Source organism: Ascaphus truei, chromosome 2, assembly GCF_040206685.1.
Source record: "Ascaphus truei isolate aAscTru1 chromosome 2, aAscTru1.hap1, whole genome shotgun sequence".
Classification (NCBI taxonomy): domain Eukaryota; kingdom Metazoa; phylum Chordata; class Amphibia; order Anura; family Ascaphidae; genus Ascaphus; species Ascaphus truei.
The window spans coordinates 197,535,248-197,555,222 of record NC_134484.1 but is presented as its reverse complement, the minus strand read 5'-3'; the positions used below and the strand labels follow the sequence as shown (position 1 = coordinate 197,555,222).

The following is a 19,975-nucleotide window of genomic DNA, read 5'->3' as shown; positions in this document are numbered from 1 at the left end:
TGCTTTGCTTTTATTGTATGAATAAATTGATCTGCACCATATTGTGGTATTGTGCTGTCCTCTTCTAATCCCCTTTAGTTTTACCCACTTTAGAGTTTTGGCAAAAATTCTTGAAGAAACATCACCACTTATGGCAGGGGTCTCCAAACTCAGTCCTCAAGAGCTGCACACAGGCCGGCTTTTATGGATATCCCTGTTTCAGCACAGGTGGCTGAGTCAAGCACTGAGCCACTGATTGAGCCACCTGTGCTGAAACAGGGATATCCATAAAAGCCGGCCTGTGTGCGGCTCTTGAGGACTGAGTTTGGAGACCCCTGACCTATGGTTTTGAATGCATGGACATAATTATAGGAGAAAGTTTGCATCATGGCTTCTGGTGACCGGACATACTCCTCCTATCCAGTTCACATATAAAGATGTTTTATTATACTGATTAATATATGCAGTCACATTGATTTTACAGCCTTCAGTAATTATTAGATCACGTAATTTATTAGTTATGGCATCAAAATCCTCCATATAAGTTAGAGCTGAAATAGTTACATACAGCTAAACTCCGTTATAGCGCGATCTGCTATAACGCGGTTTGAGCATGGACCCCGATTTAAAAACAAAAAACACACTTTTTTTTACACACTGCACACACTGCATAGCACACTCTCGCAGCACACTGCACACACTCACAGCACACTGCACACACTCACAGCACACTGCACAGCACACAGCACATTCCCCCCTCCCTACCTGTGGTGGCATCGTGGGGCTGCGGGATCGGTGCGGGGATCAGTGCCAGGCTGGGGGGGGAGAGGGGAAATCGTGGGGGGGGGGGAGAAATCGGTGCGAGGCTGGAGGATTGGTGCGGGGATCCGTGGTTGCATGGTGCGGAGCTGCTGAGGGGAGCGCGGGGAATGCTGGGAGAATGACAGTTGCTGCTAGGGGACATGTAGGGCTGCCGGCACCTCACTCCACCTCTTCCCCCCTCCTCTCTCTAGCTACATAATGTATTTTTCTAAGGAGTGGTGCCCGAAATTGTACTCCATATTCAAGGTGTGGTCTTACTAATGCTTTGTAAAGGGGCATAATTATGTTTACTTCCCTTCCATTCATTGCCCCTTTAATGCAAGATAAGATCTTGTTTGCCTTTGCAGCTACTGCATGACTTTGGGCACTATTGCTAAGCTTGCTGTCTACAAGCACTCCTAAATCCTTCTCCATCAAGGATTCCCCCAATGTATCCCCATTTAATGTGTAAGTCGCCTGTTTATTCTTGCATCTCAAATGCATAACCTTACATTTATCTGTACTAAACCTCATTTGCCATTTACTTGCTCACGTTTCCAGTCTCTCCAAGTCCTTCTGAAGAGAAATTACATCCTGCTCTGATTCTATTACCTTACACAATTTAGTATCATCAGCAAAGATGGAGACATTGCTCTCGATGCCAACCTCAATGTCATTAATAAACAAGTTAAAAAGCAGGGGTCCCAGTATCGATCCCTGAGGTACTCCACTCACGACTTTAGCCCAACCTGAAAAAGTTCCATTTATGACAACCCTCTGTTGTCTGTCCTTTAACCAGTTTTCAATCCAGGTTCGTATATTATTACTAAGTCCAATTTTCTTTATTTTGTACACCAACCTCGTGTGAAACCGTATCAAAAGCCTTTGCAAAATCTAAGTAGACCACATCAACTGCATTACCCTGGTCTAAATTCCTACTTACCTCCTCAAAGAAAAAATAAGGTTAGTTTGGCAAGATCTATCCTTCATAAATCAATGCTGACTATTACTAATAATTTTGTTTTCCATTAGGTATTCCTGAATATTATCCCGTATTAAACCTTTTTTTATGGAAAAGAAAAAAAAAGGATAAACACATTTGTACAGGAGTATATAAAATAAGTTTTTTATGTTTTAGGGAGTCTGGTCTATAAAGTATTTTACCTTCGTGAAACACCGAAATTTCTGCATTACTGGTATCACTGCCGAGTGTTAGTGGCATGAGGCAAGTCATGTGAATATTGGGAAAAAATAGCTGTGAAGATGACAAGAGTGCCTGTCAACGTTTAAAAGAGCAGTTTCAAAATGTATACAGCGTACATATTTAAGTGAAAATAATATGAAGTGATAATTAGACATCATAAAGTATCTTACATTAAATTGTCAAAACCAGTGAGCCCATATTTTTTTTAAATTAATATTAAACTTCAAAATATCTTAATTTTATTACAAAGTGTGTCAAACAAATAAATGTCACAAATATTATTTTCTGGTGCCTTTATAGGAATTAGGCTCTAACTTACTAATGCCGCGCTTATAGTGCTTGCGAAAGTTGTATTTTGCTTTGCAGCAACTGTCGCCAGCGATGTCACCACAGGGGGCGGGCCGCGGTCTCTGATTGGTTTTGAGACAATCACATGTGGCGACTGTCTCTACAAAAGCAAATAGACCCGGCTTCCAATTTTCCAGACACAACGTCGCTCCGTCGCCCTTACTATAAGCGCTGGCGACAGAGTCAATTGTTTTGTTTTCGAGCGACATCGCCGTCGCATGGCAATATAAACGCAGCCTAATCCTTCTGGAACAGCACCAGATTTTCCTCTGAAGGGGTCTGAATCACCTGGTGAAAAAGAAAGGAACGTATAGTCAGTTCCATGCTGTCCCGGACGAAGCAGAAATCAGAAGGATTTGTAGTGAATGTAAATGCATTTCAGCATTCCATTGGGGGAAGCTCATCGACCTCTGGTATCGATAAGCACACGTGATCCGGTGTTAAATTCCTATTCAGTTCAACGGAAGTTAAGCGATACCCGGTGTGCTACACCGTGCCGGCGCTTGTTAAATGTGTCATAAATATCATCACAAATTCAAGATGGCATCCTTTGGATTCCTGATAATACAGTAAAGATTTTCAATGTTATTCTAGATATCATTTGGAACAGCCCTCTAGTGCAGAAGTGCTGTAAGTACATTTTATTACAATTATAAGCACATTTGGAAAAAAATGGTTTGTCTATCCTACCTTTAACCGTTATAATATTTCACTAGCTGTAAAACTGTATATTTGTTTTAAATTGAATAACAGTGAGGTTGGACCACAAATGTATTTAGTTTTTATTATTTTCTTATCTGAAGTCATAAGGCAGCCATCTTTTATTTGTCATGTCACTTAAGTTTAAAAAAAAAAAATGATTAACAGTGTTGCACACCTACACAGTAAAAGAAGCAAAATACTTGCGGTTGATCACCGGTGCTCCTGGGTCAGGGAAATTCTGTCAAAAATCCTAGACTAAGGCATGAAAGGATCCAAGGCACTACGGATTCTAGAAAAATGTATTATCAAAATTCAGCACAACGTTTCAACCTTCTCTGAGGTCTTTCTCAAGTGACAAAGTTAGTCACTTGAGAAAGACCTCAGAGAAGGTTGAAACGTTGTGCTGAATTTTGATAATACATTTTTCTAGAAATTCGTAGTGCCTTGGATCCTTTCATACTTAAGTTAAAAAGACAGTCACAAATATGGATAATTCAGAAGCCCTTAACCTGACTCTCCCTGAACCATCGTGGAAACTGCTACAACTTTATTATAAATATAAATGGAGTACAACCAATATTAAATATCTTGGGATTAAAATCTCAAACTCATATAGGTCCTTATACCTGTTCAATTTCCCCCCTCTATTCGATCAGATTAAAAAAGACCTTGAGTCTTGGAGCAAACTCCAAATCTCCTGGTTTGGAAGAATAGTCTCAATTAAAATGAACATCCTCCCGAGATTTCTCTACCTCTTCCAAACTCTCCCCATAGCCGTTCCACTTCTAGCACTAAAGAACATCCAGTTTCACATATTCCAATTCATCTGGAAAAACGGGAGATCACGGGTCCTGAAATCGGTAATGCTATCCCCCAAAACTAAGGGAGGGCTTGGGGTCCCTGACGTGATCAAGTATTACCAATCGGCACAGCTGAGACAAGCCGTAGTTTGAAATTACGACCCGGCTTTCTAATGCTGGCTATCAATAGAGTCCCATTACGCAGCCCCACTCCCCCTCCCGGTGTCCCTCTGGTCCCAGGGGGGCAAGGAGAAAAGCCCTAGGAAGTTTCACGAAGGATCAATGAGATCTATGTGGGACATATGGCTCAAAAATACAGGGAAGTATGGCCTGTTAGCATCCCCCTCTCAACTTACCCCCATCTTTGGAAACCCAAATTTCCCGCCTGGGTGTTCACAAAGACAATTCGGTCAACTTCAAGACATGAACATCAGGCTGGTTGCAGATCTGCTGAAGAAGGGACAGTCCGTCACCTTCCAGGAGCTCCGGGATAAATATCAGACCCAGGATCTCCATTTATTTAAATACCTGCAAATTAGGCACTTCCTCTTTTCGCTTTCACAAAATGCTAAATTCCCCACACTAACCAAATTTGAATCTCTTTGTATCAAGGGCAGCTACCAGAAGGAGTTGATCTCCGAGATCTACAAGGGGTTGGATGGATCCCCCATCCTACAAGGGGACAGTGGATCCCCCAACCCATAAATACATGCAAAAGTGGTCGGCGGACTTAAATCTGACAATTGACACAGACTTTGAGTGCATTTATAGGGCCTTATCTGTATGTACTGTGCCTTTACGTCATACAGTGTTCTTTGTATTCTGATTAGCCCCCCTGCCCTATTGCACCAGTCTGTATCAGTGATCCGAGTGGTCACACTAGGTTGAGCGGGTGCGTCTCCCTTTTGCTAATTGACACAGACGACTGGAAGGATGTTTGGGAATCGGCAACGAAAACCTCTATTTGTACAGTCACTAAAAAAAATATACACAAAATTCTATTCCAATGGTACCTGACCCCGACAAGGCTGAGCCAGAACTTCCCCGGCACACCTGACCCGTGCTGGAGGGGATGTGGTCAAAAGGGAGACATGGCCCACATTTGGTGGTCATGGCCAGAGATTCAGAGATATTGGTCCATGACTCAAAGTTAATACATGCGACCACAGGACTAAAGATCCCATTGGACGCCCTGACCTTCGTGCTCGGCAAATCTATTGAAAACATCCCCACACCAATGGGCAGACTGATCTCCTCGATTTTCAAAGCCGGCAGATGCTCGGCCGGCGGTGGCCTAGAAGCAAATAAAAGCCCCAACTAGAGGCACAGTTGTCAAAAGGATCAACACAGTTATGACTATGGAGAGACTCACAACGATGCTCCATAAAAAAATTGCAGCAGTTCCAAAAAACTTGGGACCCGTGGCTGGAGTCCCGACCCCTCGGGCTGGCCAAGCCCAAGTTGTAAGCATCCGTTTTCAATTTTCAACTCTCTACAACTACAAACATCAGCCCCATGGAGCCCTTAATGGCTGAAAAAGTCACCAACCATTATAAAGATAAAATTAATGCTATGCAACATTATATTGCAGTTTGTCAAGCCCCATCCAAACCAAACAGCTCCAAAAGCAACCCTCAGTTGCTTTTCACCAGTTACTGTGGAGGACGTGTCCTGTCTTCGCTCACGATCTCCGTTTACAACCTGCACTCTCTATCCTATCCCTTCATATCTCCTCCGCTTACTCGCCACTAGTTACTTTCTCTCGATTCGACCTACCCATCGAACGTGTGCCATTTGCATTCAAACTTCTCGAACAAATCATTTATAACCATGTCCTGGACTTACTCTACTACACTCGACTTGAACTTGATACACTGCAGTTTGAATTTTGTCCCATGCACTTCTCTGAGCCTGCCCTAACAAAAGCCACCAATAATCTCCTCAAAGCAAAATTACAAGGGCATTTCTCCTTACTGATTCTATTGGAACTTTCTGCTTCTTTATACAGTTGACCATCCCCTATTTCTGCACAAATAAAACAAAAAAGGGTGCAAAAAGGAAAACAAAATAAGCTCCAGCACAATAAAATATATAAAAGGAACGAATTACACTTACATATAAAATAGGATCATGTAGATCCAGTTATCCACACATCCAAAAGGACAAATCCACAGAAGGCAGATCCTGAAGGATCAGGATCCTGCAATCTCAACGTCCAAGATGTAATCAGGAAAGCAGTCCAACCAGCAATTTGGAGTTGGCGTCCTCGTGGAGATAGGGGGATGTCAGCTTACAGGCGTCCGTCTTCACGGCGTCACGTAGCTGTGTGATGACCTCACCTATTTCTGCACACCCTTCATTCTATTGGCCTGCTTGACGCTGCGATCACCTAGTTTGTGTCTTACCTATCTGACGGCTACCTCAATGTCTTCTTTGCTGGCAAACCCCAGAGCTCGGTTCTAGGACCTCTACTCTTCTTCATTTATACCTCTTCATTTGGAAAATGAATATAGTTATTCGGTTTTCACTACAACCTTTTATTTTGATACACATATACGTAAGACGTCAAACCCGGTACCAGACGAGGGAGCGTGCAGAGGCGGACGCGCCAGTTGCAGTGGGAGCGAGTGGCGAGACTGCAGCACACCCTGCTCTCGGGACACCAATCTTACTGCCTGTTATTTTCTAATTTTATGCAAGCCTTGAATCAGGGGTTCATACGACAGTAAAATGTTTGTTCAATCTACACTATTATTGTCTTCTCCTTTCCTTTTGAGCACACTGGACACCCACATAGTTACTCCACAGCCACAGTTTTGGAAATGCCTTTATTAACTTCCAAAGTGTGAGTAGGACCTTTGAAGAATAATATCTTTTTTCATTGTTCTTACTACTCTATGTAATTTTCGTTTTTTTATTTGGTACAGCCACCGCTCCCTCAATGTTTGGAGATATATCTTTGGAGTAGACTAGTCGAACAGTCTAAAGAAGGGTTGAGTAGAGATGTACTTTGATTTATTCTATTTTTTTCAACACATAAATATTACTTCACTGTGTTACACATTCACTGAAGAGTTGCAGAGTGCCACTCATTGTTTTTTGTTAAATATACCCAAATCTTACTCTGCTCTCTTGACCTATCCCCTATTCTCCAATCCCGCTTTACTAACTATCTTTCTACTATCTCCTCATGGATGTCTTGTATCACACTTGTATCCGATTTGTCGCTTACAATAAATAACTACACTTTCATTCTAATACGCCAAACCAGATGCTTGAGTGTCAGTTTTGACACTTCCATCTCCTCTATGCGCCTACCCAGTACCTCAACAAATCATGTTTTCACCTCCGCAATATTGCTAAAATATACCTCTTCCTCATTCAAGAATCCACCTCAAAAGTCTTATTCACTCACTTCTGCAACCGGCTTCTAGTTGGTCTCCACCTCTACTGTCTGTTCCCTCTACAGTCCATTTTAAATACCCATGCAAGGCTTCTTTACCTCACGGTATGCTCTTACCTGTTGCTCCACTATATAAATCAAATCACTACATTGGCTATCCATACTCTGCAGTCAAATTCAAGACACTTGGTCTTCCGTACAAAGATTTACATAACATCTCTCTCCGCAACATTTCTAACCTAATTTCCATGTACTCTCACAAAACACAATCTACGCTCGGCTCATGACCTACATCACTCCACCTCCCTCATTTCCTCACCCAAAACTTCACGTGTGGTGAAACCCAACTCTGGAATTCTCTGCCATATAAGATCAGATTCTGTCCCATTTAAAAATGCCCACCATTTTTAAGGAGGTGTATTCAACACTCTCGGTTTATTTATTTGACACTAGAAACAGGTCCAAAGTTGATAGGCTACGGCCCGAGTCACTGCATACACACGCGCGTCGGAGCGCCTAGTGGCGCATGCACCAGTTTCAGCTGTGATCTCTGGTCTGGGACGCGCATCCAGAGAAGAGCAGGCCGCGATGGGGGGGGCGTTGGCGCAGCCATGACATCACGCAGCTGGTTCGCCCTCATTGGCTGAACCGCCTCGCCAAAAGTAAAATATCTTGACTTTTGAAAAAGTGTTCGCGCATCTCGCTTCCTGCAGGTGCGCACAGGTAGTTACTGGGGCCTGCCCCATAGAGGGCCGTACTATGTGTGTGCCTCGCACGCCGTCACGCACGCAGCTGCGGGGACAAGGCCTTAAAGCCATGCTGAACACCTTACACAAACACAATGTTCATTGTATCTCTATCCCCTTAGGCCTCGGACAGGGTAATCCTAACAGCGCTGAGCAGCGCTGACGCTCATGCTCTCCTGCTGAAGCAGGAGCTTTTTTGTGTCCCTGCATGAGCGTCAGCGAGTGCGCTTGTGAGCCGGGTCGGAGGCGGGCGAAAGGCAGTGCTGGAAACGGGGTGGGAGGCGAGGCTAGCGCGCCACGTCATGGCGCCAACGTCACGGACTGCCATTGGCTTTTGGCGGTCACGTCACCGGCTCCCCGCTTCCCTCAGCGGGAAAAATAAAATGTTGGTGTTGGCTGCAATTCCACACGCCTCCGCACGCGTGCGGAAGTGCCATCTTAGGATAGGGCCATGGTGAAAAAGACAGCGCTGACCCGCGCTTAGGCCCCTCATCATTCCTAATCAGAACGGCTTTAGATGGCGCTTCCACACGCCTTCGCAGGCATGTGGAATTGCAGTCGACACCAAAATTTAATTTTTCCCGCTGAGGGAAGCAGGGAGTCGGTTACGTGACCGCCAAAAGCCAATGGCAGTCTGTGACATCAGCGCCGTGACGTGGCACGCTAGCCCCGCCTCACCTCCAGCCCCGCCTCGCTCACAAGCGCGCTCGCTGACGCTCATGCAGGGACACAAAAAAGCTCCTGCTTGAGCAGGAGAGCATGAGCGTCAGCGCTGCTCAGCGCTGTTAGGATTGCCATGTCCGAGGCCTAAAGCCGCTCTGATTAGGAATGATGGGGGGGCCTCAGCACGGGTCAGCGCTGTCTTTTCCACCATGGCCCTGGCCTTAGATTTTACAATTAAAACAGTACATATAAGTACTTACAATTTTATTGTTCTCCCTCCCACATTGTACTACGTTCCTGCAAATGTTGACAACATACAAATAAAATATAATAAACAAGGTACCCTGTTTACTTTTTCAAAGGCAAGTTTTCCGCTGAAGATTTCTGTAACCACCACCAACAGAAAAAGATTCACATAGATTCAATCATTCTCTGCTCTCAGAAAAGTCAATTAAGTTGCTAAATGCATTACAGTATAAATGGTTATTTTTTTGACCAGCTACCTGGGATTGCACATTTAAGTGATGTTTAAATCAATTGTACTGTAGAATATAGTTCAGTAATAGGGATTTGCAAGACATCCAGATTTCTCATTGTACTTGGTTAAGCCTCACATACTTATTAAACAGGCTGCGCGTATAGTGCCGTCACCGGCGACAGTGACGACACACTGCTTGCTGGAAAAATCAAATTGACTTGACTTCCAGCGATTGCGACCAAGTCGTTGCGTTGCTTCTACTATAGCGGACGCGACGGCGGCAATACATTTGTTTTGCCGCGATGTCGCCGGCACTGTAAGTGCGGCCTAAGTGCTGCCTTACAGTTGTTTGCTACCCTAATGAGATTTACTTCTTGAAAAGTAAAGTACAGTAGTAAACTTTTACATTTCCCACCCAAACTGTATTGCCTGACAACTTGTAATTTTGTATGCTGCATTAAGAACATGTGTTGATCTGCAGGAGGTGCTCTGGCGGACATTTTTCTATCTCTGGCTGACGAATACTTCAGCAAACATTCTTTAATCTCTTTTATGCTTTGAGACAAGAGAAGATTGCATTTCTGTGGGCAGTTTGTGCAACAAAATGAAAAAAAAAACACTTTATATAATTTATTTTTGATATTTAGGAAGTACAGCAATATACCTTTAGGAACTAAAAGCGTACAAAAAAACTTAATAATAAAAAAAATCTATATATATCTATATATGAGACTGAGGAAGCCATACTACTTTTGTAAATTGAAATGGTCATGTTTTAATTATGTACAATTAACCAGACATCAACTTGAGTAATGAGTTTATCAGTACAGATAAAGAAAATACAATTATAGGAGTCAAAAGATTGAGGAACCAGCAAGGAAAGAGGCATTACTGGACCTAGTAAAATCGAACAATGTAGAAGTAATAAAAGAATATTCAAACGAGAGAATATTTAGGAATCAGTGATAAAAGCATGGTCTCATTTAAAATAGTTTATAAGACAAGGAGTACTATATGGGAGCAACAAAGACTTGCATTTTAGAAGGGTGGATTTTATTTTGCTGGACACTGTGCGGCGGAGGGTTTTATCCCTTTTTTACCGACCAGAACTTGTTTTCCCCACTTGCCAGCTTCACGTTACATAGCCAGCAACCATCTCACACTGATGAGACCCAAAAGATAGAAACAGCTGTCTGTGAATAGGTTTACTGGCTATGCACTTCTTTAACTCATGCTGTTCTGAAAAAACTTTGTAATACGGCAGGTATAAGCTTATAGGGGTCCATGTTAAAATGGCCAAGAAACAAAAACTGACACACTTCGAGTGCTCATTTGCATGCAATTAGCCAGAATCCCTGGCTGCAGTGGAAGTCCTGCACGATAAGAAATAATGAGGAAAGGCAGGGTTGCAGACCTGTCTGACATGTGAATGTGCTCACAAGTTGTATTTTCATTTACAGCACACTGTACGGTGGAAGGTTTTTGTCCAACCATAACTTATTTTGTGTCTAGTTAACCAATACAAATTCTGCAAGGAATACATGGAGATTTAATTCTGGCAGGAAAAAATACAGAGGATAAATGAACAATCTTTAAAACTTTGCTAGATGTGTACACTTGGTATACCCTCTAGAAGTAAATGTAAGAGAAACAAGTCCAATCCAATGTGGTTAAATAAACAGGTAGGGGCAGAAATGTAAAGGAATTGTTAGTTCATTTTAAGCATTTAGTTTGTTGACAAAAGTTGCAAGCAGTGTGTGTGTGTGTGTGTGTGTGTGTATATATATATATATACACACATATATATACACATACACACACACACACAGAAACAGTATATATACAGTACACACAGTGTATATATACACACAAGGATTGCAATGGAAACCAAGCTAAATTTCAAAAAGATCATCAAGTACATTTATAGCATTAACATTAGAAAAGAGAATATGGCACCCTTTCAGTGTGAAATGGGCAGGCAAATTACTGGTTTTGATTAGAATACAGAAGTATTAAACAAATGATTTGACTCTGTATATACCAATGAAGGGACAATTCCAAAAAAATTACAAGAGGGAACCCCAACATCAAAGCAGCAATCCCAACTAACTGGTGGGTCCTCCTAAGTTGAACCACACTATTTTCAGCTTCAGGGAACCCCCCCAAATTCCAGAGATACTTACTACTGTAGCTACGTTAACAGTATAACTTCCTGTTTTTAAAGAAGGATTTAAATGGTCATCCAATATGATGCATCAACCGATGAGGTTGTGGCTTCCTTTTGGCCAGAGATTTGGCAGCCATTTTGTTTCCCTATGAGATTCTAGCCCAATAACCTGGGAACCAAGGGGTCACCAGAGCTGAAAACAGCACGGTTCAGCTTTGGGGGACCTTTGGTTCCCATGCTGTAAAAGTTTAAAGAAAAAAAAAAGTAGGAGGCCTGGGGATTTCTGGTTTAAGTTAACTAACATTTGGCTAACACAGGTAAGAAGCAAAGGTAACTTGATGAAATTAAGGTAAATGAAGCACATGGCTGGGTGCAGTTTGACATAACTACGTCATGAGATCTGGCACGCCAGGAGCCCCATGATGTATAGTCAGTGTGACGGTGAAGGGGTACCCAGGCCATTAATAAAGGTATTTGGTCCGGCTGGGTGCCCATAATAATAATAATAATAATAGCATGTTCTTGTATAGCGCTGCTAGTTTTACGAAGCGCTTTACTGAGACATTTTGCAGGCACAGGTCCCTGCCCCGTGGAGCTTACAATCTATTTTTTGGTGCCTGAGGCACAGAGAGATAAAGTGGCATGCCCAAGGTCACAAGGAGCCAACACCGGGAATTGAACCAGGCTCCCCTTCTCCCTGAACCATATTGGGGAATTGTGAGTGTCAGCTCTTAAACCCAATTGTGGCATCTAACTGCATGTGTAATAAAGATGTGAGTTTATACTGTTCCAGGAGTGCTAACCAGCGGAGATGTGCCAGGCGTACATTTCATGGATGATTTTATGGTAAAATTTTGTCAGGGTGTGTTTGGGTAGAAGGGGGCCAGGGTTGCGGGTACCCCGAAACATGTACTCAGGAATCCCCCCAGATTCCTGAGGACATGAGGAACACAGACCACTGGATAAAATCCTCCCTAGAAAGCAGTTTGCAGCTGTAATCCATAACAGTTTGGCACAAAACATATAACCCTATAGATTTAGTGTTGTGTAATGTAGATACAGTGAACGTATAGGAATTGCATAACACATGCAAAATAAAAAACAGAGCATAGCGATTCTGCAGTGTATAACAAGAGGCAGATCTCACCTGACCTCACGCCGGTCTCTGTAGGCTTACAGATCCAGAGAGGCTGTCTCATGCCTGCTAGAATACATTTCCTTACATCAGCACGCAGCCTGCAAATACAATTTGGAGAAGAAAAACGAATTAACTAAACTGAAAGTAGATTTTTTTCACAACAAAGTAAGAATTTGAATATATATAATAGCTTCCATTAATATATGTGTGTGTATAAATAAAGTGTTGGTTATTATTTGAATGGGAACTCCTAAGAAAGAGCACAAAATCAATCTTCAGTGGTGCAATACTTTATTATAAAGAAGAGAAGTTACACAGAAACACACTCACAGGAGTTGTGAGGTCGGGATCATATCAGATGAATGTTATCACGTGTGAAGCTCTTACTCCTCTCTCCTTGTGCTCAGCCAGGCTCATGTGCTGACAGTGGCTCAGTCGGGTCCAATCACGTGACACTGATGTCTTCTGGCTACAGGGAGGTAGCTGGGACAAAATTACTCACTTAGCAGAGTGCATTTCATTGCTGATGCGGCTTCAGCAGAAGAGTAGCCCTTTCGCTGCCAGAGGGGCCAGTAACATATTGCACAGCAATCCTCTGATACTGTACATTGATGTACAATCACTACTTCCAGGCCCCACACAATTGGATTCTCGCTTTTTACACCGAGAATACAATAATTGTGTATGAAAACGGCTAGCATGACATATAAAGAGACCTAATGCATACAAATACTGAAGATAAAAACATACATTGCCTAAAGGGCATGTTATGAAAGGAGTACAAGTTGGTAGATTCAGTAAACTTAGAAAAAGCAAAATATTGTGAATATATAAATTAAAACCTCTACACCCTTATCGGGCCTCCATGTTTTTGTTCATCATTTTATTTATTATTCTTTATATTTTATACATATTTTTATGTCTCAACATTTTTCAGTTAATCAGCATGCGTTGATACCCTTCTAAATATAGTAGATATAAGAATGGAAAAATATATATACATTAATACTAGATTACTACTTAATATGTCCATTTTTTTTTTACTTAACCTGTTCTTATGTATTTCTAATTTGTCTTTTTAACCTTTTATCTTGGTTTCCTTATTTTTAGGTTATTTTTGTCATCTTGTTTATTCATTTGTATTTCTTTATACACAGACTGTTACACCTAAATACTAACATCATTTTTTTAGGGAATTAGCCTATTCTATTCACAATCCCTTTTTTATGTATAATATGTTTATACTTCATTTCTGGCATTCCTTTTGGCAGTGGCTATTCACACTCCAGTGTAAATAGCCTTTGCCATTTCTTTTGTATATTTTGCTTTACGTGACCTCTGGAGTTTAAATGTAGCTTTATTTAGTATCATTAGTTACTTGTGTTATAAAAAAATGTTTGTCTTATACAATTCATATCTTCATCAAGCAAATGTTGTATTATTTTATTGCGTATCTTTAGTTAACATAACACCGTTTGCCTCCATAATACTGTATGTTGATGTTGTATGGCTGGCAGTAAAGCGGTTAATCCTCTAAACTGCAGTAGTGAAACCTGTTTGGCAGTTTACTGTAAGTAAGTTTGTCCCCGCCAGCTCTCCGTAGCAGAATGGCATTCCGGTGTCATGATTGGACCAGGCTGGGCACTGTCAGCAGCACATGCATCTTGCTGAGCACAAGGAGAGAGAGAGAGAAGGGACCCTGACACAACATTTACCGGATATGATCCCAACCTCACAACTGCTGTGAGTGTGTATCTTTGTAACTTTTCTTTTCAGTAATAACTTTGCTGCACGGATTTAATTTTTTTTTTTTTACCCTTTTCCTTACAAATGTGTGCTTTGAGACAGAAACTAGAGAAGGTGCATGATTAACACTGGGTGACTTGACATAATCTGCAAGGGACATTTACATTGGGTTTATATATATAATATATATACTTTTTAAACTGTTATTAACTTCATAATTGAATTTCATTTATCATTTGCATTTGAAATATATATAATTTTTCTCTCTTTTCATTGTTTTAAGTAGAACTGAGAATTTTGGTAGCACACCATTTAATATTGTTTATCATTTTATTACAGCACTGTCTCAGGGATCGTATTTGCTAGGGTCATTTCAGCAGCAGGACCAGTTGGTGTTTTGAAAATGACAGCCTCCAGCCGAGTACAGGTGTTGACTCTGTACAAGGCGATGCTCAGGGAGAGCCAGAAGTTCAGTGCCTACAACTACAGGTAGAGCGGAACACAACACACTCTAGTACCTCGTCTTTCTTTGTTCTCTAGAACGCGGCTCAACACTGCGTTCAGGAACTGCACGGAGACCATAGTGGTTCCAAAAACACTGAGTTGCTCTCTAGAGTTGGAACAAACTTATTGTTTAGAGCCCCAAGAAGCTCATGGGGCTTAATTGTGATGCATGGTCATCAGAATGCGCTTCCCTTTTGATTTTGATTTTTTTTTTATTTATTAAACCTAGTTTGACCCTTGAACTCTCAAATCCAACTCCATTAAGGTTGGAGCTATCGAATCATCCAAAATTGTTTTGCTATGAAAAAATAAATAAATTGCATTTTAAAGCAATCTATAATTTATCTTTAATATATTGCTGACTGAGGTATACTTGTCCCGGTTGAACTTCCAAAAAATGTGGTAGCTGTATGTTATGGGCACACATGAGCTGCCAATGTGGATGAAAGCGGATAATCAGTAATTTGAGAATAATACAAGAACTAAACCAAAGGTAGTGTTTCGGTTTAAGTGGGGATAACGTTTAAATAATGGGTGAGTTGATGGTTGGGCAAAGGTCGTCAACAAATATTCATGGCGACGCAAATGTTTATTCTGCAACTAAGCACTTGACTAGAAAAAGAAATCCTCTCTGGCAGAGAATTCTAGTTCTAGAAAGGTGAGGCTCCAGTGAAGTCTGAGTTACCAAGGATGGACATGAGTGGGGCTTGTCACGGGAGACGAGGACTATCATACCAGGGATCAATTCGTCAGACAGGACAACAGAGTAATACAATTTTAATTTATTGGAAAAAAGGTATCCACAACATGCATAAACAGACAACCCACACTCCCAACTGATGTAACTGGGAAATACCCTGGAAGACTAGTTGCAGGGAACTCCGTGAGGAGATTTTCACTGATCTTTTCCCTCACAGTGCCTACAGGAACTGGTCTTCAGGCCTTGAACCGGCACTGGAGCTCCACATATGCAACAGCCAGAGACCTAGAACAGGAGCTAGAGCTAACTAAAAGGGCCCTCCCTCCCCACCTTTATACCTCATGCCACAACATGGATACATGAAGGGAGGGCAATGGCCAGGTATTCTCTATGTCAGCGGGGCGCCACCCCCATGGGGGGCGGGGTTTACAGAGGCCCCGTGCGCTTCCCGAAGGCACTTAAATTAAGTGCCGTGGGAACTGCAGGGACTCTGTAAACCTAACTTACCTTGGCTCCGGTGGCTTCTCACAGACGTCGCCATGGCAACAAGCAGGTCATGTGACGTCACGTTGGCAACGTGACGTCATGACGCCGGAGCGGGGGTGAGGTGGGTTGAGGGGACCGCCGGGAAAAAACGTTTGCTCCCCCCCGGTGCTATGTGACCCAGCCCCTGACTGGTGGTTTGAAATGCAACATAACTTTGCTTATGTAACAATAGTAACATGGAAAGGTCACATTACACTCTGCAACATTCCAGCGGAACACAACATTAACCCCTGGTCCCTGAAGTGCTGGAACCAGGCTTACAATACATCGATAGATATAAACACATAATACAAATGTATTATTGACAGGTAGGAGTAATGTTGGACTTGACCTTTATTAAAAGCAGTCACATTTACCCATACCGTCACAGGGCTATTTACCAATGAGTAAGATTTATTCCAATTACTTACACTGACAAGCCTATTAAGTACCGTTTTTAAGACAATTCCAGATAGGTTTATTGCTGTTTGTGATATTATTATTTTTTTACCGATCAGCATGTTTAGATTTTCTTTAGGTCCTAATCTATATTGGCCGAAGAAGCCGAAATTCCCCATTAGCTTCAATAGGGAACTTCGTCCGAGAACGGCTTGATAATCCGCCTTGGTGGATATAGAATCAGCCACATAGTTTTTGTAAGCTTTTAAAACACAAGTCATGTTTAGGTATATAAATCAAATATACACTGCACTACTCCATTGCAGCTGTTCAAAATCATCACTGTCATAAGGAAAAACATGGTAAAGCAAAGCAGAATGTGACATTGTTATTATTATTTTTTTCTTAATGGCCTGCTAGTTCTGTTTAGAACAATTTCTAGTTTCACTTCCCACCAACTTTTAAAAATAACAATCTAGTTATTGTGATTTTGTAGTTTTCATGTATTTAATAACTTAAAATACAGTTATGGCTGGGCATCAGTCAGAGGTGGCAAATCGGCTTAGCCTGGAAGTGCCGATTAATGACGACTGTTTCACACCCTGCAAAGACCCATAATAATGTTAACTACCTCTAATATTTATATATTATATAATTATTTATTTTCTTAGAAAAAAACAGATGTTTATGGAGTGCTACCTCTTAAGAAGCTTTGTTGCAATCTATATATATATATATATATATATATATATATATATATATAATGAAACTGTTGTTTGTGCGTCCCTGTAGACCATTTGATTGGTCCGTCTGTCCTCCCACGGCTGTCATTGGCCGGTGTGTCTCGCCCCCTCGTGTGTCCCGCCCCCCCACGGCTCTCATTGGCTGGTGTCTCCCCCCGTGTGTTCCGCCCCCCCACGGCTCTCATTGGCCAGAGTGTCTCCCGCCCGGCATTGCTCAGCGCCCCCCTCCCCCCCGGCACAAACCCCGCAGCCTCCCCCCGGCATCGCTCAGCCTGCCCCCCGGCACAAACCCTGCAGCCTCCTGCCCGCCGCCAGCCCCCCAAATAACCGCCCGCACACATGCTATCTCGCACGCTGCCTCTCTCCCGTACGCCGCACGTACTCCCGGCCGCCACCGCTTTCCCGCACGCACTCCCCTGCCCCCCGGCCCAACGCGCCCCTGCCTTCCCGCCCACCTGCCTTCCCGCCCCTGCCTTCCCGCACCACTGTCCCTGCCTTCCCGCCCCTGCCTAAGCCGCCCACCCACCCACCCGCCGCCCTCTTGACCCTGCCTTTCACCCAATCCCTTCACCCACCCCCCGCCTTTAACCCGCCGCCCGCCCTCCCAAATCTGCCTTTCACCCGCTCTCCCGTCTCTGCCTTTCACCCGCCGCCCTTCCGGCCCTGCCTTTCACCCACCCGCCGACCGCCCTCCCACCCCTGGCTGCCGCACGCCCTCCCACCTCTGCCTTTCACCCACCACCCTCCTGCCTCTGTCTTTCACCCACCCGCCGCCCACACTCCCACCGCCCTCCCGCCTCTGCCTTTCACCCACCCGCCTCTGCCTTCCGCCCTCCCGGCTCTGCCTTTCACCCACCCGCTGCCCCTGCCTTTCACACACCCGCCGACCGCCCTCCCAACCCTGGCTGCCGCACACCCTCCCGCCTCTGCCTTTCAACCACCCACCCGCCGGCCGCCCTCCCGCCTCTGCCTTTTACCCACCCGCCGCACGCATTCCCGCCGCCCTCCCGCCTCTGTCTTTCACCCACCCGCTGCCCGCACTTACACCGCCCTCGAGCCTCTGCCTTTCACCCACCCGCACTCCCGACGCCTCCTGCCTCTGCCATTCACCCGCCCGCCGCCTCACACCCCTGCACACCCGCCGCCCGCACTCAACAGACACACCCGCCGCCTCCTGCCCCATCATCACTGACCAGCCGCCGCAACCACTCACCACCCACCCGGTGCCTCCCGCCGCACTCGCACAGACATCACGGACCAGCCGCCACCCGCACTCAGGGCCATCTTAACAACATTAGGGGCCCCCGGGCAAAGCCGTGCACGGGCCCCTGCCTACACTGTCGCTCCCAGCCTCCAAATCGCTCACTAGCAGCAGCAGGCACCGGAAGTGCTGCACTGCTAGGCTGCGGGGTGCCGAGCGAGCGGTGCCGGGGTGCCGGGCGGGGTGAGAGCGAGGGGAGCCCGGGTGCTGGGCGGGGTGAGAGTGAGCGGAGCCGTGGTGCTGGGCGGGGTGAGAGTGAGCGGAGCCGTGGTGCCGGGCGGGGGGAGAGCGAGTAGGGTTGCCAGGTGGCTTGTCCAAAAACACTAGACACACTGGTGAAAGGTGCGACGCACTCGAGAATAGTTGGTGGGGAAGAATGTTATTTATAAATGACCTGACTGTTATGTCATTTGTTCTAAATTTCACTCCAAGAATTCACCAATTTGCACCAATTTATATTCTATTTCGTAAAAAATCTGGGGAGGAGTCTTGGGAAGGAGCACCCTTCCGAGGATTGTTTTAGGAAATAGAATATGAAATAGTGCAAATTGGTGCATGCTTGAAGTGAAATTTAGAACAAATGACGTAATGGTCAGATCATTTATAAATAAGTGACCTGCAGTCATACTCTACATGGCGAGCAATACTGATCTTACTGCTCCTCCCACAAATTCCAAGATTGTTGCACCTCCTCATCTTCTCTCTCTCTCCCCCCTTGTCCTCTCACCCTCCCACCCCCCCCTTGTCCTCACCCTCCCACCCCCCCCCTTGTCCTCAACCTCCCCCCCCCATTGTCCTCTCACCCTCCCACCCCCCCTTGTCCTCTCACCTTCCCACCCCCCCCTTGTCCTCTCACCCCCTCCCTTCATCCTCTCTCACCCTCTCCCTTCATCCTCTGTTACCCCCATCCCTTCATCCTCTCACCCCCCCCCCCCCCGTCATTAACAGTACAGTAGCTTTCAATTTTCGACTTCCAAATCCAGCTTTAAATGGCATATTAAATCATGCCATTGAATAAGTAACCTGCTCTGCCTTCTTGGGGATGATCTGTAAGTGAGTGCTGCCGAGATTGCAATGCTGCTGTGATGAGAGCTGAGTTATGGAGCCTTTCTGAGAATTTACAATGGTGGTTTTTTTTAATAGATCTTGAAAATGGGAAGACTGTTAGTATAGTAAAAGAAATGTAAGGGTGAGTGAGCAATTAAACAAATTTACCAGTACTGTATGTACTGTCTGTCACCACACACACACACACACACACACACACACACAGACACACGACACACACACGACACAGACTGAAAGACAGACACACACACACATATACAGACAGGACACAGATTGACAGGCACACAGACACAGCCTCACCTCTCTGCTGCATGCTTTTCCTCTGCTCTTTGGCCCCACCCCCCAGGCTCCTGCCACCTCCCGATTGGCTGAATTACACAGCAGCAACTAATCAGAAGCTGCCCAGCCCCCTAGCAGCAGCAGCCCTGCTCTATCTCATGTCTGGTACTATCTCTCATATTTTACCGGACAGGGGAACCAAATACCGGACACCTGGCAACCTTAAGAGCGAGCCGGGGTGCCGGGCGGGGGGAGAGCGAGCGAAGCCGGGGTGCTGGGTGGGGGCAGAGCATTGGTGGGCACGCATGGGCTGGGCGCTTG

General features: G+C 44.4%; 2 protein-coding genes across 10 annotated transcripts in view; one reads left to right on the top strand and one right to left on the bottom strand.

Annotated features, from left to right (window-relative positions):
- Positions 1-12,892, bottom strand: part of FARS2 (phenylalanyl-tRNA synthetase 2, mitochondrial) — a 507,148-nt gene extending 494,256 nt beyond the window's left edge. For 5 of the 7 annotated variants that reach the window (XR_012799135.1, XM_075585788.1, XM_075585794.1 and 2 more), the window contains exons 1-2: positions 12,760-12,892; positions 12,439-12,527 (exon numbers count right to left, since the gene is read on the bottom strand). Coding sequence is in view for 5 of the 7 variants with exons in the window: in XM_075585788.1 (XP_075441903.1) it covers positions 12,439-12,527; positions 12,760-12,782 (112 nt within the window). In the remaining 2 variants the exon portion in view is untranslated. The remainder of the gene's footprint in view (positions 1-12,438; positions 12,528-12,759) is intronic. The other 2 variants (XM_075585789.1, XM_075585791.1) reach the window with 2 other exon arrangements.
- Positions 12,893-14,016: 1,124 nt separating this feature from the next.
- LYRM4 (LYR motif containing 4) overlaps positions 14,017-19,975 on the top strand; it is a 189,232-nt gene continuing 183,273 nt past the window's right edge. For all 3 annotated transcript variants that reach the window (XM_075585795.1, XM_075585797.1, XM_075585796.1), the window contains exons 1-2: positions 14,017-14,172; positions 14,515-14,664. In XM_075585795.1, the coding sequence (XP_075441910.1) occupies positions 14,087-14,172; positions 14,515-14,664 (236 nt within the window). In that variant the 5' untranslated portion in view covers positions 14,017-14,086. The remainder of the gene's footprint in view (positions 14,173-14,514; positions 14,665-19,975) is intronic.